Here is a 26,730-nt window from a genome sequence, read left to right as displayed (position 1 = left end):
GGACATGGGGGAGGTGGGTGCTGGGGCTGTGTGGGACATGGGGAGGGGATGTGGGGGTGCAGGCTGTGTGTGACATGGGGGGGATGTGGGGGTGCGGGCTGGTGGGACATGGGGGGGTGCGGGCTGTTGGGACATGGGGGGGTGCGGGCTGTGTGGGACATGGGGGGGGGTGCGGGCTGTGTGGGACATGGGGGGGGGTGCGGGCTGTGTGGGACATGGGGAGGGGATGTGGGGGTGCGGGCTGTGTGGGACATGGGAGGGGATGTGGGTGGCGCTGTGTGGGACATGGGGAGGGATGGGGGGTGGGGCTGTGTGGGACATGGGGAGGGGATGTGGGGTGCGGGCTGTGTGGGACATGGGGGGATGTGGGGGTGCGGGCTGTGTGGGACATGGGGAGGGATGTGGGGGTGCAGGATGTGTGAGGAGGAAGGAGCCGTGGGGGTTGTGGATGTTGTTTAAATATTTTGGTCCTTTACTATTATGAACTTTTCTTAAATTCTTCTCTTTCAGATCAGTGACTGCGTTGAGGATGAGATTTTTTGTTTTATTTGCGATGGTCAAATGGTTATTTTTTTTATTTTATTTTTTTAATAATGTTGAAAAAAAAAGCTAAATTACATATTGCAGTCACCAGGTTTAAAGGAAACCTACCATTTAGAATGGCCGGGGTAAGCTGTAAGTACCGGGCACCAGCTCAGGGTGAGCTGGTGCCGGTACTTACTTTCGTTAGTGTTATAAACCGCGGTATTGCGGTTTTAACACTTTTAAACTCTAGAGCAGAACAGGCTTTGGCGCTGCGTGCGCTCGATCGTGCACGCGCCTACATAGGAAATGACGGAGACGTTGCGGTCGCACGCAGCGCCGAAGTCCCTTCTGCTCTAAAGTTTAAAAAGTGTTAAAACCGCGATACCGCAGTTTATAACACTAACGAAAGTAAGTACCGGCACCAGCTCACCCTGAGCTGGTGCTCGGTACTTACAGCTTACCCCTGCCATTCTACATGGTAGGTTTCCTTTAATAAAGCAGCAGCATTACCAGGGTAGGAGCCCCTGCTGACCCCAGCCTGCACCCACCCCAGTGCGTCACCCTCAGATCATTACACTTGTGGTGGTAAGAGGGGGGAGTTTTGATCTTTTTTTGTTAGTCGCCTCTGATGGTATGAAAATAAAAGCACTAATACCTCAGTCCTCATCTCCGCTCCAGCATGGAGGTTCTGGTCTCTGCTGACCTCTGAGTGTGACAGGAGGGGCCGCGTGTGACTAGAGGGCAGAGGATCCTGTGCACCTGAAATTGCTGATCCCAGAAAAACTCATTTATGTAGCCTTTAAGAATACTATCTAAATTTTAAAAAATATGTATGTATGTACTTGAGTATAAGCCCCTAATTTTAACACAAAAACTAGGAAAACCTATTGACTGGAGTAAAAGCCAATGGTGGGAAATGCATTGGTCACAGCCACAAGCCGGTATATAGCTATTCAGCCCCCTGCACACCACTATATAGCTTGCCAGCCCTCTGCCCCCCCAGTATATAGCCACCTGCGCCCTAGTATAAAGCCAGCAGCCCTTTTCCCCAGTATATAGTCAGTCAGCCCATGTCCAGTATATAGTCATTGTTTGCCCCCCCCCTAGTCCAGTATATAGTCATTGCTTGCCCCCCCCTAGTCCAGTATATAGTCATTGCTTGCCCCCCCTAGTCCAGTATATAGCCATTGCCTGCCCCCCCCAGTCCAGTATATAGCCATTGCCTGCCCCCCCCAGTCCAGTATATAGCCAGTGGCTCCCCCCCCCCCAGTCCAGTATATAGCCAGTGGCTCCCCCCCCCCAGTCCAGTATATAGCCAGTGGCTCCCCCCCCCAGTCCAGTATATAGCCAGTGCCCCCCCCCCCAGTCCAGTATATAGCCAGTGCCCCCCCCCCCAGTCCAGTATATAGCCAGCGGCTGCCCCGCCCCCTTAAGTCCGGTATATAGCCAGCGGCTGCCCCGCCCCCTTAAGTCCGGTATATAGCCAGCGGCTGCCCCGCCCCCTTAAGTCCGGTATATAGCCAGCGGCTGCCCCGCCCCCTTAAGTCCGGTATATAGCCAGCGGCTGCCCCGCCCCCTTAAGTCCGGTATATAGCCAGCGGCTGCCCCGCCCCCTTAAGTCCGGTATATAGCCAGCGGCGGCTCCTCCCCCTTAAGTCCGGTATATAGCCAGCGGCGGCTCCTCCCCCTTAAGTCCGGTATATAGCCAGCGGCGGCTCCTCCCCCTTAAGTCCGGTATATAGCCAGCGGCGGCTCCTCCCCCTTAAGTCCGGTATATAGCCAGCGGCGGCTCCTCCCCCTTAAGTCCGGTATATAGCCAGCGGCGGCTCCTCCCCCTTAAGTCCGGTATATAGCCAGCGGCGGCTCCTCCCGTCCGGTATATAGCCAGCGGCGGCTCCTCCCGTCCGGTCCAGTATATACACTAGAAAACAGAAAGAACGGGAACAACAGAGGACGGCGCCTCGGGTAATATAGCCGGGTACTTGATTCCTGAAGATAGTAAAGAGGGTGCTCACCTTTAGGGAACTTGATGTTATGCATATATTCCCACTCCTGGGAAACGGTCCTTGGTATGTCCAATCCGGATTTGGCTCTGCGTGTGAGAGTCAGCAGCTCCCACAACTCTACATACCCGAAACCAAACGTTTCGGTAAAGGCATATGCACAAAAACAAAAATTGTAAGAGTATATGTGGGGCGCTAGAACACAACTGCTTGAGCCCTTGGATCTTAAAACCACAGTCCAGCTGATATGAATACAAGAGATAATTTATTTGAGATCTTGAACGGATCAAAAATGCAACAAATAAATTATCTCTTGTATTCATATCAGCTGGACTGTGGTTTTAAGATCCAAGGGCTCAAGCAGTTGTGTTCTAGCGCCCCACATATACTCTTACAATTTTTGTTTTTGTGTAATAGTCCAGTATATAGCCAGTGGTTACCCCCCCCCCCCCAGTCCAGTATATAGCCAGTGGTTACCCCCCCCCCAGTCCAGTATATAGCCAGTGGTTACCCCCCCCCCCAGTCCAGTATATAGCCAGTGGTTACCCCCCCCCCCAGTCCAGTATATAGCCAGTGGATACCCCCCCCCCAGTCCAGTATATAGCCAGTGGTTACCCCCCCAGTCCAGTATATAGCCAGTGGTTACCCCCCCCCCCCCAGTCCAGTATATAGCCAGTGGTTACCCCCCCCCCCCAGTCCAGTATATAGCCAGTGGTTACCCCCCCCCCCCAGTCCAGTATATAGCCAGTGGTTACCCCCCCCCCCCAAGTCCAGTATATAGCCAGTGGTTACCCCCCCCCCCCAGTCCAGTATATAGCCAGTGGTTGCCCCTCCCCCCCCCAGTCCAGTATATAGCCAGTGGTTACCCCCCCCCCCCCAGTCCAGTATATAGCCAGTGGTTACCCCCCCCCCCCAAGTCCAGTATATAGCCAGTGGTTACCCCCTCCCCCCAGTCCAGTATATAGCCAGTGGTTACCCCCCCCCAGTCCAGTATATAGCCAGTGGTTACCCCCCCCCCCCAGTCCAGTATATAGCCAGTGGTTACCCCCCCCCCCCCAGTCCAGTATATAGCCAGTGCCTTGGCTTATACTTAAGTATATACAGTATTATACACTGTTACTATGTTGGTAAGAAAATATAAAAATTAAAATATTTTACTTTGTGTTTTATGAGCTTTTTTGGCACCTGATGTTTTTCTAGGCTGTATATGTGAAATGATAATAAATATCTCTACAAAAAAAATTTTGTCATGGTGTTTTTTTTTTTTTTTGTACATGAGTTGTTTAGTTTCTCAAAGTGATCTGGTGGATCCCGTGGCTTCCAGCGGTTTACAACACAATGCAAGGAGCTTGTTCCAGTGTACACGGATCTGGGATCGGCCCCGTTCTCACAGTCTTTTTCATTGTGTTTTTAAAAACGCTAAACAAACGCTACATGTAAATGCGGCGTCAGGTGCCTGGAGAGATCTGCTGATGTTTGCAACGCTGGGTCATCGGACTCTTCACCATGTAAATACTGATGACCTGTCATCTCATGGGCGACATCCTCCAGCGCAGAGTTCTTTAGAGAGATACTGAGTGACTCCAGAATTCCTCCTGCAGTCTTACGCCTCCCAGAATGTGCCATGCTTAGAAATTTTTCAACCCTTTGCCGCAAACCGTTGTGCTATTATGTCGGCATGTGGCTGACGGGCTGAGCCCTCCCTGTACTGGGTGGGTGTTTGCTGCATATTGCTTGCACTAATCCCGGGTGTTAACCTGTTAAATCCTGGCAGTGCTGCCATCTCGGATCAGATTGTTGCTTCCAGTGACAACATCCTATACATACGGCATATACAGCTATCTTGCCTGCTCTGCTATTCCTGCTGGTTTAGAACTGTGTTGCTATATTGTGGATTCTCCACCAACTGCTGGTGACTATCAATGAAGGAGCAGTTGCCATCTGTAGCCACTAAACTACTGGCTAATAAACAGAGTGGCCTAGATTTATCATGGCCTAAACTCTCGGAAAATGCACTTAAATACATGTTTTTGAGAGAGAGCACTGACACTATGTGGGGAGGGCAAAATACTTCACAAGAGGCACTAATATTATTGAGGGGTTATTCACATGGCCGTCCGCAGGGATGTACATGCGGCCACATATACGTCCCCATAGACGGCAATAGCGGCACAGCGGGGATATGGTGACATGGGTGGCACCGATCCGGGCCACACACCGCAAAAAGATAGAGCATGCTCTATCTTTCGGCGTGTGTGCGGCCGTGAGCCGCTGTTTTCAATGGAGGGAGGAGAGGTCACCATTCACATCTATTGGAGTGCTAAAAACCAGCCAAGTGAATCCCCATATACCTGTTTTTCCTAGTGGGTAGAAAGACTCGGTCCTTTAGCCAACTATGATTTACCCTGCTCATTTAAAGTAAGCTAAATCCTAGTGGGCAGAAGGACCTGGTCCTTTTATCCATATCATTCACATTTCTAGTGGGCAGAAGGACCTGATCCTTTTGTCCCAGACAGTCACAGCTCTAGTGGGCAGAGGGACCTGGCCTTTCAGCCAAGTATGGTTTAGCCTGCTTATATAAAGTCAGCTGAATCCTAGTGGGCAGAAGGACCTGATCCTTTTGTCCAAGTCAGTCACATTTCTAGTGGGCAGAAGGACCTGGTCCTTTAGCCCACTAGGATTTAGCCTGCTTATATAAAGTAAGCTAAATCCTAGTGGGCAGAAGGACCTGTTCTCACACTTATAACCTGACAATGCACTAGGTCCTTTAACCAACTAGGACAGTGATGGCAAACCTTTTAGAGGCCGAGTGCCCAAACTACAACAAAGACCCGCTTATTTATCGCAAAATGCCAACACAGAAATGTAATTTGTGATTTATACTCCCTTCTCTGTCACAGTTTTCATTGATACCAGCCCCTGAGGCACCAATAAAGCAGAAAATAGTCCCAGGTAGAGCTGTCACTTTAATATAGCTCTGTGCACAGCAAGTCCTGGGCTGTCTGGGACTGCAGTAAGATATCTGGAGTCATCTCTGGTGATGGCCTGAGTGCCCACAGAAAGGGCTCTGAGTGCCACCTCTGGCACCAGTGCCATAGGTTAGCCATCACTGAACTAGGATATAGATTGCACATATAAAACAGGCTAAATCCTAGTGGGCAGGGGGACCTGGTCTTACACTTCTAACCTGACACTGCATTAGGTCCTTCAGCCAACTAGAATTTAGATTGCTCATATGAAACAGGCTAAATCCTAGTGGGCAGAAGGACCTGTTCTTACACTTCTTACCTGACACTGCATTAGGTCCTTTAGCCAACTAGGATTTAGCCTACTCATATAAAGCAAGCTAAATCCTAGTGGGCAGAAGGACCTGTTCTTATACTTCTAACCTGACACTGCACTAGGTCCTTTAGCCAACTAGGATTTAGCCTACTCATATAAAACAGGGTAAATCATAGTGGGCAGAAGGACCTGTTCTTACACTTCTAACCTGACCCTGCATTAGGTCCTTTAGCCAACTAGGATATAGATTGCACATATAAAACGGGGTAAATCCTAGTGGGCAGAAGGACCTGTTCTTATACTTCTAACCTGACACTGCACTAGGTCCTTTATCCAACTAGGATATAGATTGCACATATAAAACAGGGTAAATCCTAGTGGGCAGAAGGACCTTTTCTTACACTTCTAACCTGACACTGCACAAGGTCCTTTATCCAACTAGGATATAGATTGCACATACAAAACAGGGTAAATCATAGTGGGCAGAAGGACCTGTTCTTAAACTTCTAACCGGACACTGCACTAGGTCCTTTAGCCAACTAGGATTTAGCCTACTCATATAAAGCAAGCTAAATCCTAGTGGGCAGAAGGACCTGTTCTTATACTTCTAACCTGACACTGCACTAGGTCCTTTAGCCAACTAGGATATAGATTGCACATACAAAACAGGGTAAATCATAGTGGGCAGAAGGACCTGTTCTTACACTTCTAACCTGACACTGCACTAGGTCCTTTAGCCAACTAGGATTTAGCCTACTCATATAAAGCAAGCTAAATCCTAGTGGGCAGAAGGACCTGTTCTTACACTTCTAACCTGACACTGCATTAGGTCCTTTAGCCAACTAGGATTTAGCCTACTCATATAAAGCAAGCTAAATCCTAGTGGGCAGAAGGACCTGTTCTTATACTTCTAACCTGACACTGCACTAGGTCCTTTATCCAACTAGGATATAGATTGCACATATAAAACAGGGTAAATCCTAGTGGGCAGAAGGACCTTTTCTTACACTTCTAACCTGACACTGCACAAGGTCCTTTATCCAACTAGGATATAGATTGCACATACAAAACAGGGTAAATCATAGTGGGCAGAAGGACCTGTTCTTAAACTTCTAACCGGACACTGCACTAGGTCCTTTAGCCAACTAGGATTTAGCCTACTCATATAAAGCAAGCTAAATCCTAGTGGGCAGAAGGACCTGTTCTTATACTTCTAACCTGACACTGCACTAGGTCCTTTAGCCAACTAGGATTTAGCCTACTCATATAAAGCAAGCTAAATCCTAGTGGGCAGAAGGACCTGTTCTTATACTTCTAACCTGACGCTGCACAAGGTCCTTTAGCCAACTAGGATATAGATTGCACATACAAAACAGGGTAAATCATAGTGGGCAGAAGGACCTGTTCTTACACTTCTAACCTGACACTGCACTAGGTCCTTTAGCCAACTAGGATTTAGCCTACTCATATAAAGCAAGCTAAATCCTAGTGGGCAGAAGGACCTGTTCTTACACTTCTAACCTGACACTGCATTAGGTCCTTTAGCCAACTAGGATTTAGCCTACTCATATAAAGCAAGCTAAATCCTAGTGGGCAGAAGGACCTGTTCTTATACTTCTAACCTGACACTGCACTAGGTCCTTTAGCCAACTAGGATATAGATTGCACATACAAAACAGGGTAAATCATAGTGGGCAGAAGGACCTGTTCTTACACTTCTAACCTGACACTGCACTAGGTCCTTTAGCCAACTAGGATTTAGCCTACTCATATAAAGCAAGCTAAATCCTAGTGGGCAGAAGGACCTGTTCTTACACTTCTAACCTGACACTGCATTAGGTCCTTTAGCCAACTAGGATTTAGCCTACTCATATAAAGCAAGCTAAATCCTAGTGGGCAGAAGGACCTGTTCTTATACTTCTAACCTGACACTGCACTAGGTCCTTTAGCCAACTAGGATATAGATTGCACATACAAAACAGGGTAAATCATAGTGGGCAGAAGGACCTGTTCTTACACTTCTAACCTGACACTGCACTAGGTCCTTTAGCCAACTAGGATTTAGCCTACTCATATAAAGCAAGCTAAATCCTAGTGGGCAGAAGGACCTGTTCTTACACTTCTAACCTGACACTGCATTAGGTCCTTTAGCCAACTAGGATTTAGCCTACTCATATAAAGCAAGCTAAATCCTAGTGGGCAGAGGGACCTGGTCCTTTTCTCCTCTAACAGTTTTCTGTATACAAGACATGAATAAGTCGCATTTCTGAAGCACTGCTAGGGTATTGTGACTTTTTGTCAGTTTTAAATCCGGCAAGCCACTTTTTAAAATATGTGATGGGGCACAAGTAAGGCCAGTACGCCAAATGTACTATAGCCTGTATCAAAGTACTAGCGCGGGTTATTGCTGAAATCTACGCCAAGTGGGACATGGTGTAGGTGTCAATTCCGGCTAAGCGGTTAGAACATCTTAGCAAATACGGAGCGTCACGTCCGGAGGTTATTAAGACTTGCGCAAAATGGGGGTCATTTATCTAAGGGCCATGTTCCATCTGCATTTTGGCTTCCGTTTTGCAGTTTCTGGATGAATTAAATATCCGTTGATTGCCCTGGACTTGCAATAGTATCCGTTTTTTTACTTTCCATTATACCTTCATTTATTTAAGCAGATAGTAGGAATAAAACGGATGGCTGACACTAACAAAAAAACAGGTCTGCCAAAGGGATCTACAAAAATTTTTATTTATTATTAACAATAATTTTAAAAAAACCAAAAAACGGAAATTGTGAAACAGAAGTGTGTGACTTTGCACAATATTTTTAATTGCAAACAACCAACAGACTCAGATGCCAGTTATATAACACAATGCGCCAGTCTTAATAAATTTCCAATAATTTTCAGATTGGAATTTGTGTTGGAGGACTAATAATAATAATAACTAATAATAATACTGCAAGGGAAATAAAAAAAACCTTTTAAATAGTTTTTATATTCAATTGAACAATAAAAGTCCTTTAGCCAACTGGAAATTAGTTTTTCTATGTTGAAACAGCTAAATCCTAGTGGATAGAGGGACCTGGTCCTTTAGCCCATTAGGATCTAGCCTCTTCTATATAGAGCAGCTAAATCCTAGTGGATAGAGGGACCAGGTCCTTTAGCCCATTAGGATCTAGCCTCTTCTATATAGAGCAGCTAAATCCTAGTGGATAGAGGGACCAGGTCCTTTAGCCCATTAGGATTTAGCATTTTCTATATAGAGCAGGCTAAATCCAAGTGGGCAGAAGGACCAGGTCCTTTAGACCACTAGGATTTAGACTCAACCATTTATAAAGTGTCTGGACAAGTATTGTGTCCCGAGGCTCCACAAAATAAGTCAGCACACCTCCTCTTTCGCTTGTCTCCTCCCCCTGCCTCCGAAGGGCCGGTGACGTCACTCGGCTTTTGGCACTTTTTGCGCACGCACATTATATACTACACTTGTGTGGCCGGCTGTGCTGGGTTCTCACGCAGTGCATGAAAGAGGTGTGGAGAATTATAAATCTGTAAGCTATGACGTGGAGGAAGCGCCTGAGCTTCATTTGAATATCATCTAAAGTTGATTTTTTGACAAAACGGTTTTTGTGCCTAACCATGTTATGTTCCAGAATCAGCAGCACAGAGCCCACCAGTAAGTGCCTTTAGCTAAAAAAAAAACGGTGGTAGATTTCCTTTAAAGGAAACTGATTATGTCACCTATTTGGCAAATTAAAGTACAAAAAAGGATTTAATTTTCATAAAAATCCTCCTGACACGAATGTGACACAGGAGCCTCAGGAGCACTTGCAGTGATGTGTGACATGACAATGCATGTATGTATGGCGAGGGCTCGGGCATCTCCCGCCCACCAGAGCCGGGGCTGACACAAGCGCCAGACTGGCTCCTGGGTGAGCGGCTGGTCTAGTTCACAGTCTAGTTCGTGACGTCACTTCCGGGGCACCGCCAGCGTGTGTAGGGGGGCAGATAGCCCAGACGAATGGTCAAAATGGCGACCGCGCAGTTAACGGACGAGGAGCTGGTTTCTGAGCTAAGGCGCTCTGGCGTGATGCCGGGGCCGGTCACAGACAGCACTCGGCCGGTCTACCTGAAGAAACTCAAGAAGCTGCGAGAGGAACAGAGGCCCCGACCCGGGAAAACGCGGCTACCGAACAACAGCCCAGCCGCGGACGGGCACTCGGAAAGCCTGCTAGCCCGCTCAGCTTCTGGGGATGTGACGCACAGGCGAGGCGGCCGGCAGCAGCAGCAGGCGGAGGCTGGGAAGCAGTCGCCCATTGTGGGCTTCAGCTCTGATGAATCGGATGTGGACGCTGCCTTGGGGGCACATGGCGGGCGCCGGGAGAGGAGTAGCACCCCGCAGACGCACGGGAGTCCGGCCCAGCGGGACTGTGTGGACGAGCTAGACGGCAGGAAGGCGCCTGTCTGGTGGGGGACGTGCAGGCCGCACAGCCCTCAGCTCCGCGACGAGCCGGGGGAGGAGGCGGCTAAAAGCAGAACTGTGAACGGCAGCCGCCTGCACTGCAGGGACTACTCGGACTCCGATGAGGAGGACTATGTGCAGGACGAGCCCCCGAGCCGCCGCAGCAGACGGCCTGTGAGCAGACAGCCCCGGGACAACGGCATGGAGCCCCCTGAGGAGCCGGGCAGGCTGGCCTGGGACAGGGAGGCGGCCGCGGGCTCTCCCAGACAGAGGGCAGCCGCCAGGAAGTCTCATACGAACGACAGCAACAACCACCTGGGGGCCGCGTACAACTCCGAGCCTGGGCCCCGGCTCTACCATACCGCCAACAGCAGCCGCGTCTCCCCGTCCAACCACGCCGGCTCCAACCACAGCTACTACCCGTACAGCCACAAGAAGAGGCCGCACAAGTTACCCGAGCCCGAGGAGGCCCTGCTGCAGCAATTCCGGGGCGACGAGGTGTCCCCCAGTGCGGGCTTCAGTGCCCACTACCTGTCCATGATCCTGCTCACCGCCGCCTGCCTCTTCTTCCTGCTGCTTGGACTCACCTACCTAGGAATGAGGGGTACAGGCCTGACCGGAGAGGGCAGCAGTAAGTACCCCTTGTAAATAATTGCTTATGGAAGATAAAGCATATCCAGGATGAGCTCTAGTCCATAGGGGTGCTAAGCCTTAGGCCGTTGTCCCCATACTGATGTATATGTTGTGATCACATGGCTAAAGCAGATGGATAAGGGGAGACAGCATAGCCTATCCGGGGCTCTGTACCTGATGCAGTTTGGTTAGCTTGTGACCATCTTATTTAGTTTGGTAAATTTTTAGATGGCAGAAATCTGGTCAGTGGAGAATATTGCATGTTGCTACACAGATTCTGCTCATAATCTGTGTGCAGAAACTCCACCCTCATATTTTGATTTTGGGGGACACTGCTTTCATGCAGCATGAATCGGAAGCATGAGAAAGTAGTTCCTCTAGGAAGCAGTGACTTGCAATATCATAGATTGCTCTGATCTTGAGACCATCTCCCTGTTCTCCAAATCCGTTTTTGCAGTAGCAAACTGGCAGAGCTGCACAAGGATTAGACCTATTACTGCTCAGTGGGTTATGAAGGGGGCATTCTGGTTAAAACAAGTTATGTGGATAGGGGATAACTTGCTGCTCTGTCATGTTTTTTCAGAGGGACATCTGCACATCACACGAGTAAGAGTTGGTTGTTCCCCCCAAATAAATAGAGCTGCTTGATTCATTTGGGGGGACAATGGACTTATGTTCTTGTCATCAGTGGGTGTCCCATCTTGGGGATCCATAACGATCAGCAAGTTATCCCCTATATAACTTGTTGTGACCAGAATTTTTCTTTAACCCCTTAATGATGAGGATTGAAAAGGCCTTAATGGCGGGCGGGGAATTTTTAGCCAATTTTTGAATGTATTGATTTAAGGTTTAATAGTAGTAGTAAGTATTATTATTTGTGTATGTAAAGTACCTTTAAAAAATTGCACAGCTTTTCTTTTGGGTGTTACCAGTATGTGGTCCGTTCAGTCAATGCAGCCCAAACAGATTTCATTGTATTCTAAAAAGCTGTTTGCTAGGAGACAAGTTTACTTTTCATCCCATGTGAATTACTACAAATCTTTTACAGTTTTTGCTTTTTCTTCTTTCCCTCCTAGTAAGAAGTTCAGATGATCTGCCAGGTGATGTAAGTATTTTTAAGCTGGGATCTGCTGCAGAAAGCAAAGAAGAAAAAAAAAAGGCTTTATAAATTTTCTCGTATGCCCTAACAATGTTTTTGCAGTTTCATTTTTCTTTCTCTCCCTGTCTTTCAAAAACCATAGCTTTTTATTGTTCAGGGATCAGTGGCATCCCAAAAGTTCAGCTACTGAAACTGATTGTGGCACTTCTGTTAGTGCTGCTTCCTATTTTCGGATAAGATATTTTGCATAGTTTCATATTTTCATTTTTTTTTTTTAGACGGCTGAAAACAATCTCCTGATGAAAACGCTGCATAAACTGCATGATAAGTTGGCGAAAAGAGCAGGTAAATTTGAAGAGTGAACTGTCTAGCATAATGGAACAAGTCTTTAGACGCTTTTATTATTTTTCACTTTTTATTTTGTAGCTTTATGCTACAGTAAAAGGAAACGTGTCCAGTGACTGCATTTTCTCTAAAGACAGTTTGCAGAAGCTCAACACGCCTGCATTGCAAGGATGCCTTTCTGCCATTTGCATTAAAATATATTTGTGTGTTTTAACCTGCCTGGCATCCAAAGCAAGCCTTGGGACTCACCAGAGGATTCTGTTAGGAAGCCAGGTAAGTTAAAACACACAACTAGATTTTAATGCAAATGCTCGGAAAGGGCAGACATATTTGAACTGCTTGTGTAATGGTCATCTGCAGCCTATCTTTCGTGAAAATAAGATCTCTTTACTTTAACTATGAAGGTAGATCCGGTAGCAGGTTCAACCAATAAATGACATGGGAGCCATTTTTAGGGATAATCCTCGAGTGGCCTGTAACTTTATAAATCTTTTATCACCTAATATGCAAATATCTGAAAGAGGCTACTGGGGCGTGGAATAACCGGAGCTGGAGCTACACGGTGTGGCTACTCCACGCCCCCGTGGCATTTTTAGATCCTCCTACTACTCTTCAGCGGGCAGCTACTGGTTGCGCATTCTTGGCTGCGAAGCCGGAGCTACTGTGCATGTTAAATGGCTCCAGCTTCTTAGCCAAGTACGCGCAGCCGGCAGCTTTGCATAGATGGTCTATGCAGAGTGTGCGCAGCTACCAGGAGCTGCACACTGAAGATCTAGTAGTGGGAGGATCCAAAGAGGCCACTAGGGTGTGGAGTAGCTGCGCCGTGTAGCTCCGGCTACTCCGCGCCCTAGTAGTCAGATATTTGCATATTAGGTGATAAAACTTATAAAGTTACAGACAACTCAAGGATTAGCCCTAAAAAGGGCTCCCATGTCATTCATTAGTTGAACCTGCCACTATAGATTTTCAGTTCTTGATCAATACACTGTTAGAAAAGATGAAAGCTGGACTATTGAAATGGGAAAAAAAAATCCAGTATTATGACACTTGAAAGTTAGCTCTGCATGCAATATAATAATGAGTGGTTGATCTGATTCCCTCTCCTCGCCATCAATCAGCAAAAAAGATGGTCTTGACGAGTGGAGTCCCAGTGATTGGGTCCATCTGATCAGATTATATGTGTGTGTGTTAAAAATGAAACTTTGGCCTGTTTCTCTAAATGGAAGAAGCAGACTATGCCACCAAACTAGGTCATTGGGTTAGAAGAGTCTTGGTAGGAGAGATGACCAGGAACATAAATTACTGAGGACTCGTACACATGACTGTACTTTCCAGGGCTGTAACCCCAGCATAGCACACAGCCAGGTAGAGAAGTGTGAATGGGTGAGTTTTCTTCGCCATAGCGAATCCGGCAAAGAATAAGGCCTGTTCTATATTTTTGCGGTGCGACGTGTTCTTACAATGCCGTGACTGGGTGCCTTAAATCACAGGGCATTATGGCAGAGCGGAAAAAAATAAAGAAAATCTTTCAGTTCACCGGTCATCCCATAACAAAAGTGCAGATCACCTCCCCCGGAGTGGAGGGGTGTAGTGCAGCACATAGAAGAAATTTCAGCGTACTGCACCAAATGATGGTTAATATCATTGTCCTTATTATAAATCCAGAATGATAAAAATACGAAAGCACATATTCACCAAATACCGATGGTAAAAACGTATTGCTTTGTGGTAGAGTGGACACCTCTACTTTATATTATACCTGAAAACCTGACTGCAGTTTGCACACAAGCATCTAAACCATTCTCTTCTATGGTACTGTCTGGAGGAATCCAGTCTTTTACCTCTAAACCGTTCCACAGCAAAGCATAGTGATGGCAACATCATGTCCAGTGTTTGTTTTTTATTGTTTTTTTTTTTTTTGCTGGTCCAGTCAGCTTTCCTTCACCCCTGAGCAAAGTTCAGAGAGATTCTCAATGAAAACCTAATGTAGGGGCCCTAGACCTTTTAAGCCCAGACAGACACCACTGTGATTGCTCCTGAAATCCTGAGCTGTCCTCTGGCTGGATTTCATGCACTAAACACAGTGCTATCACCGTAGTGATATACGATGCAAAGCATCTCTGCTTCAAACAGAACTGGACTGCAATCGTGATTTCAGGGAAGTAAGGTCACACTATCGTGCTCCGTGCTTTCCTCTACTTGGTTGGCCTATAATTAACATGGCCTAACAAGACCATACCCCTAAGCACACAGCCATGAAAATGGCTGGTTTAGGGACAACTCTATCTTGAACCCAAATTTGTAGAGAACTGAGACAAGTTCAAACCTTATGGCATCAGACACATATAAATGCTGTCAAAGGAAAAACTAATATTGTTTAAATTTTATTAAATTTTTAGAAATCTTTATTGGTTGAATAGTCCTTCCTTTATTTTTTTCACTTTGCCATGTCTTTTAAAGTAGAGTATGATTGGTGTTAAGAACTAGGAAAGTGTGAGGGCCTGAAGCCTTTGAGTCAATTTAACATCTTATTTATTGCTCTCTGAACCCATAACTAGTTCACAATGCTTGATGCTGCATATCTTGGTAACATCATTATTTTTTTGTCATTCTTGTTTTTTACTTTACACAAATTATACACCCCCACCCTGCATCATGTGGAAACGGTTATATAGAAAAAAAAAAGTTGCATACTTTTTTTTTTTTCTTCACATGAATGAAGACATGTAGTTCATATAATCTGTGTTAAAGAAAACCTACCATCAGAAATCTAGCGCCACAGATCTGATGGTAGGTGGCTAGTAACATGCTAAGAACTAATCTATTTTTACCTAATCCTAAAATACTTCCTAAACTACACTTTATCTAACTAATATGCTAATTATTGGCAGAGGCCACTGGGGGGTATAGATTAGCCATTGCTCCCACTACCTGGAGAGATTAATCCATGCCCCATTAGCCTCTGCGGACAATTGCCATATTAGTTAGTATAGTTTAGGAAGTATTTTGGGATTAGGCAATAATAGATCAGTGTTTAGCATGTTACTAGCCACCTACCATTATATCTAGCTTAATGGGAAGATTTCTGTTGCTAGGTTTCCTTTAATTATCTCAAGTTCTCATTTGTTGGTAATTTGGGTAAATGTTTCCATGGGCTGTTAATCGGAGGAACAAGCATTATTAAAAATGCTTATTCCAGATAGTCAGTATAATGGGGATTAGGGCAAGCAACTTTTTCTGCCTTTTTTTCTGGTAAATGGCCTTTTTAACATGCTGATATCACTTTTTACTACGTAGTAGGTTTAATAGTAGTTTCTGGTCTTTTAAGGGCAGTAACGAAGAGCACAAATTTTAGTTAATTAATGGACTGACACGTTCACTATGTAGATGTTTTTCAGAATGTATTGGTTGCAAAAAATTACAGCTTGGGTTTCAATTTTATGGAGGAATCTTTATGGAGGTTTTTTTACAATTTTTTTTTATTTTTTTTTTTTCTTCCCCCTTTCAATTGCGTTTCAATAGGAGATTACATATGTGGTGATGCTGACTGTCGTCATATTTCCGTCCAGGAGGCAGCAGAGTATTTACAGGTCAGTCATATTGGTTTTCTCATTATTAATTTTGCACAACTGGGCATATTAATTGTCTATAAGTAACAGACAGTCTTTGGTAAGCTGCACACAAATGCGCTTAGTCTGTGGAAATGAACCTGTGTGATGGTCAGAACCCTAGGTCAAGCAGACAGGATCTCAATCCATCATAATTCACTATGATGCAAGGACTCCCATCCACCCCACTGCACTGTGCTCAGACTAAGCATGTTCTTGTGCAGGTGCCTTAAACCGAATGATATTTATTAGCAATTGATTGTTAAATTATAAATCTAGCTGTGTCCTGTTCCTTGTTACTCATCTTACAGTGTTTGTAATGCACAATGGGTATCCATTGAACTTGGTGGAGAGTCGGTGCACTTGGCCTTTTTACTTTTTCGCTTATAGAAATCAATTGTTTTTTTTTTTTTTATATTTTTGTGTGTAATTTCTCTTTTATGAAATGAATTATGTTAACTTTCATTTATTTTTTGAAGGGCTTTGGTCATGAATATATTAGAGAGCTGAACAATTCCTTAGAATGGATTTTGGATTCTGGGAAAGATGTTGGAATCAGGTAACACATTTTTTATCAAGCAGATGCATATCATAATTTTGTAAATTGAGTGATCCACATTTCATGTACTGCACATAACAGATCTAGTTTTTTTCTCCCTCTAGTGCAGTCAAAAACTTAAATTCTCTGCATGCAATGCTTACCGTAATCTCTCTCCCACTATTGAATGAATGCATGGTAGTGGAGCAGACAATGGATAGAAGTAGTGATCTATACATTTTTTTTTTTCATGGCTAAAATGGCTTTTTCAAATATTTTTCCAACTGTGCAAATCATTGTTCTCCCTTTTCTCAGTGAACCCAATTTAGAGCTTCTATTGGGCTCTATTTATAGATTTCTTGAATTTCTACTGTGATGTTATGATAAATGGATTTATGATATTCTACACTCCAAATAAAGAATTTTCTTTCAGGTGCTTTGGGGATGTGGAAGATGCTGAGTTGCATATAAGTGATGTGAAATACTTGGAATCCACTCGACCACAAATGTCATTTGTGTGTCGTATTCGCCGTGCCATCGTGACGGTAGCACACAGATTATCACTCTTGCTTCTAGGTAACTTCCCATGCTGTAAATTGTACCTGTCCTCTATTTACCTGTTTAGTACTGGTTCCACCGTTTCATAAACTGTTCTTTGGTAGAAGTTGTCTAAAAATGTAATGATTGACTTGATTTTTTGCTAGAAAAATGTTCCTGAGGTTTGTTACATTTGCAGGTTGAATTGTTAGATAAGGTTTTAGAATAGTCTCTGCTGTCGACTGTTTTTGTTTTTTAATATTCAATACTAACCACTTAATTTATGAAATGTACTTCACATGTAATATGTTAAAGAGGACCTGTCGCCCACTAGTAAGCAGCTCCTAGTGCTAAAAACCGATGCAGCAGTGTTACAATGTTAGCATTATCGGAAACCTCTGATAACACTTTACTATAAAGTGATTGAACTCTGTTAGGTAAAGAACTCTGTATACATGAGGGGGTAACATGTTATTGCTAGATCAAACTAAACTACAATTGTGAAGTATATAACCAGGGGTGCATATACCGCAGGAAGAAAATATGGAGGTTCATTTTTTTTTTTTTTTTTTTTTTTTTTTAAACATGGAATTGGGTGTAAACCACACGCTTGGCCCACTGAAATTTTTTCTTTCTTTTATATTCGCAAAGGTGTTTCTGTTGTTTTTGGAGTGCTTCACTATATGCGATACCGCTGGAAGAAAGAAGAGGAGGAGACTAAACAAATGTATGACCTTGTGGTGAAAATCATAGGTTAGTATTAAAGTTGCTTTCATGCACTGTGTACGCTGCCATTTTACTGTAGTGTTTTGTTTTTAGAAATCTTTAATCCTGCACAGATTTCAAAAGCTAGTGGTAAATTGAGCTCAATATGATTTAGAGGGGTTATGAAAGCTGCTGCAAATGTTCTAAAAGAAAATATTTCTCGTGTCTTAATCCCCCTTATATTTCGGTGCTGGTGATTCGATTGCTCTCCTTGTCTTTATATGTAGGCGTGCAGTAATATGTCATGTGATTGCAGTGGCCAGTAGCTTGACTGGGACATTTCACAGACCAAGCACTGTTATGCAGGAAAACTTTGCTGTTTTATAATGATGGTTTTTAGTACAGAGGTGGTGGTCCAGGGACTTTCCATTGCATATGATGCTTGAAGTCCCATCCCTGGAAGGTGTAGCCACTAGACAGTACTTGCATCATGGACTGAACCCATTTAGAAGGGTTATTTCATGTGCATTTTATGTTGCCATTTATAGTTTGTTTTACCATTGTATTTTGCAAGTGTACTGGTATAAATGGCAGCTTCAGCTTAAAGGGGTTACCTTGTAAATAAATAAGATTTTTATTTTAAAATCACAGAATGGTTCTCCTGCATGATGGTTAGTCTCCTTGTGGTGTCTTGAGACATAACCTATATCTTAGCATTATATTTTGGTTAATTCTCACAGCATCAGGATTTCTGATCTTCTTAATGAAAAGTCTCAATCCTTTGGCAACCTTTTTTTGCATCTTTCCCTCCCTCACTGTTTTTTGTTCCTGTCATATATTTCTTCTATCAAAGTATCTTCAACCACTCTCCATCTGTATCTGCACAAAAAGCTCTACCGAAGTTCTCTCCCACCCTCTGTTCCTCTTTGCTGGTTTATATATGTACTGCCTGGCTTCCCATCCCTCTTTCCATGCACCTCCTGATTCCTTAATTGCCTGATTTACGTGACACAACAAGTAATGCTAACTACATTATTCGGCAAGTGGAAAGTGACCATATAAGGTGTTAAGATATTGGAGACAAACTACTAAGCCCCCCAACACCCATTTAGGGATTTGGGTCAAATGTGTCACAAATTGCTTAGTTGTTACAAGAAGAGGGCCCATGACCGCTACTTGAAGTCTGATAAGCCACTACTGACGTGCTCTCTGCACAAGTGTTGAGGAAGCGGTAAGGGAGGGACAGTGTAACAGCCTGTAAAGCCTATTAATTAGTATAAGAAGGAAGGAGGCCTTAGATAAAAATATAAGATTACTGTAATCAAGGTGCCTTAATCTATACGTGTGTGTTACTGGTCTATCATGCCTGATGTTGATGGCAGGTTTCCTTTAAAGGGAACCTGTCACCAGGGACCCCATTTTCACCAAAGACAAGTTAGAGAAGCCCATTATAGCGACATTGCAAATCTGCCTATCTGCTTTCTCTAAGCATTTGCATTACAATATCATTGTGTATACACTTTACCTTGCACCCTGATAGAATCCTCTGTGTAGTCCTACGGGTGGGGCTTTAGCTTGGATGCATTTCAAAAAACATGTGTCTTATCTTTGCTGACTGCTCAGCTCTTGGCCCCACCTTTGTGCTCCTGTACAGCTCCTCCCTCACCCACTGATGTCAGCTTACAAGGCTGTGAGCTCTGTTAAAGGGGTTGTCCGAGTGCTATGAAAATTAACTAAAGGTGTCCGGAGGGGGCTGCTTAAAAAATAAAGAACTACTTACCTTCCGGTGTCCCGCGCAAATATGGCCGCCGGAGCAGCGCTGGACTCCGCTTCCGGCCAGACCCGACAACCACCTGGCCTGCATTCACAAGGACAGATAGGCGTGCCCGGCCGGAGTCCAGCGCTGCTCCGGCGGCCATGTTTGTTTACATGGTGACCGGAGCAACAGCAGCGCGGGGCACCCACAAGGTGCCGGAAGGTAAGTAGTTCTTTTTTTTTTAAGCAGCCACCTTTAGTTAATTTTCATAGCTCTCGGACAACCCCTTTAATGAGCACGAGGGAGGAGCTGTACAACAAGAGCACAGAGGAGCAGGCCAAGAGGTGAGAAGTTTGCAGCACAGACAAGTCACATGTTGTTTTTTGAAATGCAACCCAACCCCTAGGACTACAGAAGATTCCGTCGGGGTGCAAGGTAAGTTATAAAAACACTTAGGTTGTAAAAGCCCATTACAGCTGCATCTGCATTACAATATGTCTTTAGTTAAAATTAGGTCCCTAGTGACAGGTTCCCTGTAATAAAGCACATCCCCTACTCATAACAAAAAATAAGATTTTGCCTGTCAAAATCCTATAAACACTTTTTTTTTTTTTTTTTTTTTTTTTTTTTTTTTTTACAAGAACATAATTAAAGTGTACATTGTCTGACATGGTGTTGCTTGGGTTGGTTTGCTGACTTGCCTTGTGTAACATTTCTTGGATCATAAAGGTGTGTGTATAATTATACCTTCAGATGTTTTAAAAAGTCATAATGAAGCTTGCCAAGAAAATAAAGAACTAGAGCCATATACGCCAATCCCCCATGTAAGAGATTCTTTGATACCTCCGGCTGACAGGTATGTTAATGTTTTTAATTTTGTTTATGCGATTTGATGGTAAAACATCTGTTTTGCCAAATACCAAATAATCAGTAACTTCATAATATTTTTTAGATATCCTTTTTAATCTTGTATTTCCAAGGCAAATTGAAATTGTTTAACCCTTTCACGACCCGTGACGTAATGGCACTTCACGGGTTGGCCGCGGGTGAATGGAGAGGGCTCACGGGCTGAGCCCTCTCCATAGCCGGTGAGTCTTTGCGGCATATCACAGTAAAGACTTAACGTTAACACCCATTATCGGTGCTGGCCCATCTTGCTGAGGATCGTCGCTCCCCGTGACGTCATCTGGGAGCGACGATCCTTTACCATTTCTTGTTTTTACCCTTTCATTACAACGTGGTATCAGAACAATTTTCTACATGAGTTTTTAATTTTTGTAAATGTATGTAAACAAATTTGTCATTTAACTGATCGCACCAACCCAAAAAATAAAGTAGACCTGTCATTTGGGGTGCACAGTGAAAGCCGTAAAATCCAAGCCCATTTTTAATTTTCTGGCTTCCCAGTACACGGCATGGAATAATAAATACAATCTCTATGAAGTGCAATTTGTTATGCAGAAAACAAGCCATCACACACCTCTGTACGTGTGAAAATAAATAAGTTGTATATTTTTGTGGGAGTGAAAAATGGACATGAAAAAAAACAAAGGCTGAGGTCCTTAAGGGAACCTACAACCCTGATTCTACCTATAAAGGTAGAAGGGGTGGTAGGTGGATGGATGGGGCTTTTTTGGGCTAATCCTCACGTCCCGGGTGTCTTTTACAAAACTTTATTACATCTATATGCAAATTACTCCGCCTACCAGGTAATCTTCGGCGCGCAGTTCCTGGTAGCTGCGCGCCCTCGTCAGAGTCCCCCGGCTACTGAGCATGCTCAGTAGTTCCGGAGCCGCGGCCGCGCAGCCGAAGGCTAGCAGCTATCAGGCCACGCAGCCGTAGACGAGGGCGTGCAGCTACCAGGAGCTGCGCACCGAAGATTATCTGGTAGGCGGAGTAACGACTAGGAGCCTCATGTCCGGCTACTCCACGCCCCAGTAGCCACATAAAAAAATTTGCATATAGATGTAATAAAGTTTTGTAAAAGACACCCGGGACGTGAGGATTAGCCCAAAAAAGGGCTATCCTCACGTCCCATCCATCCACCTACCACCCCTTCTACCTTTTATAGGTAGAATCGGGGTGGTAGGTGCCCTTTAAAGGGTTACGTACATAATGGGAAAACAAAGTTGCTTACACCTGTATTAAATAAGCGATGATCTGTTGAGGAGAAAGGACCCTACTTACAGGGGATCACTATTTACATTGAAAGGGAAAGGACACTGCAAAAGCCAGTTCACTCTTCTATCACCTCCAGTTTTTGCATGTTTATGTGACCCAAAACCTGGAGTCCAGTTTTGGGTCTTTTCATTATACTTTTGTATTAGATTGTATGTCGGGTCGCTTAGCAGGGTAACATCCCTTTCCTTAGAACTGATCAAAAAATAAAATCATAAACTTGTTGGGTAACGCCGCAACCCAAAAGTCCAAATTTATCAAAATATAAAAACCATTATTCCTAGTGTTTTACCCAGTTACCAAAAATGGCACTCAAATGTCCAAAACACCACTTTCACCATTTTACAACACATAAAAATGTAAAGTGATCAGGAGGTCAAACAGTCAACAAAATGGTAGCAATGTAAGTCAGCTCATCCTGCATCCTTTTTTTTTTTTTTTTTCTTTTTTTTTTAGGTTAAATTTTTTTAAATTTTATTAAAGCACAATAAACCTTTATAAATGTGGTAACCCCATGATTGTACCTATCCAAAGTATAAAGTGTCATTTGGCATGCACAGAGTCCACAAGAAAATGTACAATTGTGTTTTTTAATCCATTTCACTGCAGTAGGAATTTTCCCCCTGTTTCCGATACATGGCATAGAATATTAATATTACAAAGTACTTTTTTTTTTTTTTTTTTTTTTTTTTAATTTAAAACAAGCACTCGCACAGCTCTGAACACCAAAAAGAAATAATAAAAAAATTTAGGCTTAAATTGGGCATGGTGCATGTACTGTTACAGTGCAAGGCAGATAATACTATCTGAAGTCACAACAGGTTTTTTTTTTTTTTTTTTTTGCTCAGAAAAAAAATGAAGAAAGTTTGGGAAAGAGCAGTGGAATTCCTGGCTGCAAATGAATCCCGTGTACGCACTGAAACAAAGAAATTAGGAGGAGCAGACTTCCTTGTATGGAAATGGACTCAGCCTTCTTCATGTGAAAAGCCTTCAGTCATCCCTTCTAAAATGTGGCAAGGTCATGGTAGGATAACACACAAGGTGTCTTTAAAGTGATAAACTCTGCTTTCATTTTGCAACTTGCTGTTAGTTTATCTTGCAATAAGTATTATTGCTTCACAATTATTGAGTGTGCATATTGAACTAACCCAGCAGAGCAGGAATGTATTCTTGCTTTCATACCGATACTATTTATAGAACAATATACTAAATGTAGTTTGCAGATAATTACAATAACTGGGTTACCTCTTAAACCGTGTAAACCGTGTTGTGCCTTTATTGCAGCTTTCCATTTGGATAAAAGAAATTCCCCACCAAACAGCCTCACTCCTTGTTTAAAGATACGGAACATGTTTGATCCAGTCATGTAAGTCTATTTGAGAATGTTTGCAATTTTAGCAATTTATTTTAAAAAAAATTTTAATCTGACCTCATTCACAGATTGGTTCTTTTACTTAATGGTTTCTACAATTGCTATATTGGGAGGTAGCTGATTATATTAAAAGGGTGTTAGACAAAATCCTGCCAGTAAATCCCCTGCTGTTCTAGCCACCAGTCTCTGTTAACTGGACAAAGTAGTGACATGACTGTCTACTCATGGGATCAAGCACCCAGTTGCTGACATCACTGTTGCAAGGCTAAAACAAAGTACGCAAATACCAGGGGGCATGATAAAACTGATCAGTATGGGTGCTATTTACCAAGTAAGGTACAGGAGGTTGTGCCACCCCAATTCTAAGTTTTGAGCGGACCCCTGATTTTAAAGGTGAAGCTAACTCTTAAAAAAAATATTTTTCTGGCAGCTTGACGTCATGTACTTCTTGAAACCATGGTTTTCCTGAGCTTTTTGGCGTAGAAAAAAAAAAGTTGTAAAGAGGTTTTTTGCAACTGTTTCCATCACTTCACTATACAGTACAGGCAGTCCCCGGGTTACATACAAGATGGGGTCTGTAGGTTTGTTCTTAAGTTGAGTTTGTATGTAAGTCGGAATCGTATACTTTATCATTGTAAGCCCAGGCCAAATTCTTTTTGTTTTTCTGTGACAATTGGATTTTAAAAATGTTGGATTGTCATAAGGACCAGGATTAATAATAAATCTTAATTACAGGCACCATTGATAACTGTTATAGCTGTTTATTAGCCTAGGACTAAAGTACAGTAAATTACCAAAATCCACAGGTCTGTTTGTAACTTGGGGTCGTATGTAAGTCAGTTGTTCTTAAGTAGGGGACCGCCTGTACTGGCATAAACATACTACTAGTGGCTAATTAATTGATATTTTCTATTGATGGGGAAATCAAAATGTTATTGCAGGTGAGACACTGAACAATTGGCTGTGGTGTGGATAAAGCAGGAAAAAAACAGACTGCCTTGTACAATGCATCAGTGCAGAATTTACTGCAGGATTTTCAACCTTTCATTTTATGCAATATCATCTCTATGCAACCTTGCACTGTACCTTTTACATAGGAAGTACAGCAACTCTGTACTATAACTAAACTCTTAGTTTTTTTTAAGAATACAACTCTCAGTTCATTTAGAAATATCTTGAAGGGAAGAAAATTTAGTGCCCCGCCAATTTTTTTAAATTTTTTTAACAAATGTTTTTATAGGCAGACTGATGTTCACTTGTGGCAAAATGACTGCACAAAAAGCATAAATTTGATCATTAAGATGCGCCCCAATACTATTTTTTGATGGCGTATGTTCAGATGTTCTCCAGATGATAGTAGTTTGTGGACTATTAGGCGTTCATTGCTGAGCTGCTTCTGCACTTTCCATTTTTAAAATTTAGAGCTATTTCAGGTTGTCTGCTGGCAAACCGCAAGGGTTGATGGCGCCAGATAAGGCTGATGTAGGTCCTTAGGAAAGCTGTTTCCACATTTTCAGCAATAAAGACAAGACCATAATGGGGTTGGTCAAGGAACCCAGGGGGCAGACCTGGGCTGTGGAGAGTTTCACTTCTGACACAATTTCGCTTGCGCTGCCCCCCCCCCCCCCTTCTTATATGAATTCAGACCTTTTTAATGTGCCTCAAGATTTATATAGTTTTGTCACCACTAAAAAGGAGGGTTCTTCTTTCTTTAGGGAAATTGGAGATCATTGGCATTTAGCGATACAAGAAGCAATTCTGGAGAAATGCAGCGATAATGAAGGGATTGTTCACATTGCAGTTGATAAAAATTCCCGTGAGGTAAGTCGCCTTTCTTTACAATTCACTTGAATTATTCCATTTATTCATTCTAGTAATTTTGACACTTTTGGTTTCAGGGTTGTGTATATGTAAAGTGTCTGTCGCCAGACTATGCAGGAAAGGCATTCAAGGCACTGCATGGATCTTGGTTTGATGGTAAGGCTTTCCACTTTCTGTCCCTCTTGTATATCATCTGTTTAGATGAAGTGCACATTTTAAAAAGATATTATTTTCCCTCCTTCAGGAAAGCTGGTGACTGTAAAATATTTGCGATTGGACAGATATCATCATCGTTTTCCTCAGGCGCTCACTTGCAACACTCCTTTGAAGCCTTTAAACAAACAAATGAACTCTCTGTCACAGTTAAATCTGCGAACAGGCACATCTCCATCATCATGAGAAGGCGTTGTCATAATGACTGTTATATCTGCAGCAGGGATGGGGGTCCTGACTTGCACCTGTCTTCCCTTTTTTTTTTGTCATTTTGATTTCCCCCCCCCCCCCCCCCCCCCCCCCTATCTTCATCAGTATATCCACATTTCCAGTGAGAACACAGGTTGTTCAGTCCTGCTAAATAATCATCCAAAGGACATTACAAGACTAACAGAGAAACTAGTGGTTTACATGACATCTTGTATTAGAGGACAGCAGCGTTTTCATGACCAATCTGAGATGATCGTGGCTTGTTTGAACCATATGACTGTTTTCTTGAAGTGAAACGTGGAAGATAATTTATTGAATTCCTATGGGATCCTGCACACTATTTTGTCATTTATATCTATACTCTTAATAGTAACTTGTACATTTTTTGAGGTTTACTATATGACTTCTGCTGCTGTAGATAGTAATTTTGTTACAGCTGAAGTACAGGGAATATCTGGCTTGGTTTACCAAGAGGAGAATCATAAGACATGTACTTTGCCTTTTGTATTTAAGTGTAATTGACGGTGGTGGTGGCGGCAAAAGTCTTGTGCAAATGTTTGCTTACAAGCAGTAAATAAGCTTCCTATTTTATTCATAACATAATGTTATTTTATATAATAATTGGCTGCACCATCTCATAAAGGTCAAACAGCCGGTTACCTTTAAAAGTATTAGATACAAATTTAAATATCTTTTATAGGTTTTATATAAAATGTCTGACTTTGTTTCATGTGAGGTCTGAAACCAATTGTAAAGATTCAAATGATTGTGAGCAATAAAAAAGCAATTGGCAGATGCTGGACAATTTATTTTGTGAAATGATGTATTTATTCCAACTTATTAGGACAGGGTATGGTCGATATTGCAGTATGTCTCCCATCTTTAATTTTCTTGTTTTGTTTTCCCATGATGTTGGCCTCCACACTTTAGCAAATGTAAAGATGAAGCCGGTGAATTTTGTTCCCACCTAATACATTGGGTCTTGACACCTAAATCTGTAGTAAATGTATAAAAAAGGAAGTTGCCTGTATTCCTCACTATTAAAGTTTTGATTTAATATTAAAACCAGCTGTAACTCTACTTCGTTTTCTACATGGTACATATAGCCAAGTTGTGTTTATCCTAAATCTAAAAACCTTAGTCTAGCCTGAATGGATTTGTAACAATAACTTAGTTCAGCCCCTGCATTCTTGTATCGCAAGGCATAACTTCAGTTGAAGGAGTCTCTGCTTTCTAGCTTTAAAAGGATCTGTTGGCTCTTCTGCTGTACAAGCAAATATTTATTTACCCTATAATATGAGCCCCTTTAGAATATGTTCTTATAAACTGTTTTCTGTTTGTTTTTGTTTTGTGTGTTTTTGTTTGTTGTTTGACATTCAGGAGCTTGGTCTCTCCACCTTGGGATCCTGCAAAAATCTGCAGTGGAAATTTGTCACTGAATGTTTTTTCTC

The 26,730-nt window shown here is 43.1% G+C and overlaps 1 protein-coding gene across 1 annotated transcript; it reads left to right on the top strand.

Moving 5' to 3' along the window:
• Nucleotides 1-9,697: 9,697 nt before the first annotated feature.
• On the top strand, nt 9,698-26,359 carry LEMD3 (LEM domain containing 3). Its single transcript, XM_072146626.1, has 13 exons — nt 9,698-10,895; nt 11,974-12,002; nt 12,275-12,341; nt 15,864-15,931; nt 16,429-16,508; nt 16,921-17,063; nt 17,676-17,777; nt 20,239-20,341; nt 22,512-22,687; nt 22,948-23,029; nt 24,751-24,856; nt 24,934-25,012; nt 25,101-26,359. Exons 1-13 carry the CDS (start codon nt 9,824-9,826, stop codon nt 25,253-25,255), a joined length of 2,262 nt encoding a protein of 753 aa, XP_072002727.1. The 5' UTR covers nt 9,698-9,823; the 3' UTR covers nt 25,256-26,359.
• Nucleotides 26,360-26,730: the final 371 nt, after the last annotated feature.

This window comes from Engystomops pustulosus, chromosome 4 (genome assembly GCF_040894005.1).
Source record: "Engystomops pustulosus chromosome 4, aEngPut4.maternal, whole genome shotgun sequence".
Taxonomy (NCBI): Eukaryota; Metazoa; Chordata; class Amphibia; order Anura; family Leptodactylidae; genus Engystomops; species Engystomops pustulosus.
The sequence above is the reverse complement of the archived record's forward strand: the minus strand, read 5'-3'. Positions and strand labels throughout refer to the sequence as shown.

Bases quoted from the DNA above. Each gene is read 5' to 3' on its own strand.
- LEMD3 (XM_072146626.1), top strand. From the start codon at position 9,824: ATGGTCAAAATGGCGACCGCGCAGTTAACGGACGAGGAGCTGGTTTCT. The intron at 22,688-22,947 runs GTAGGATAACAC...CCTTTATTGCAG, and splicing joins TAAAATGTGGCAAGGTCATG to CTTTCCATTTGGATAAAAGA. The intron at 24,857-24,933 runs GTAAGTCGCCTT...TTTTGGTTTCAG, and splicing joins TTGATAAAAATTCCCGTGAG to GGTTGTGTATATGTAAAGTG.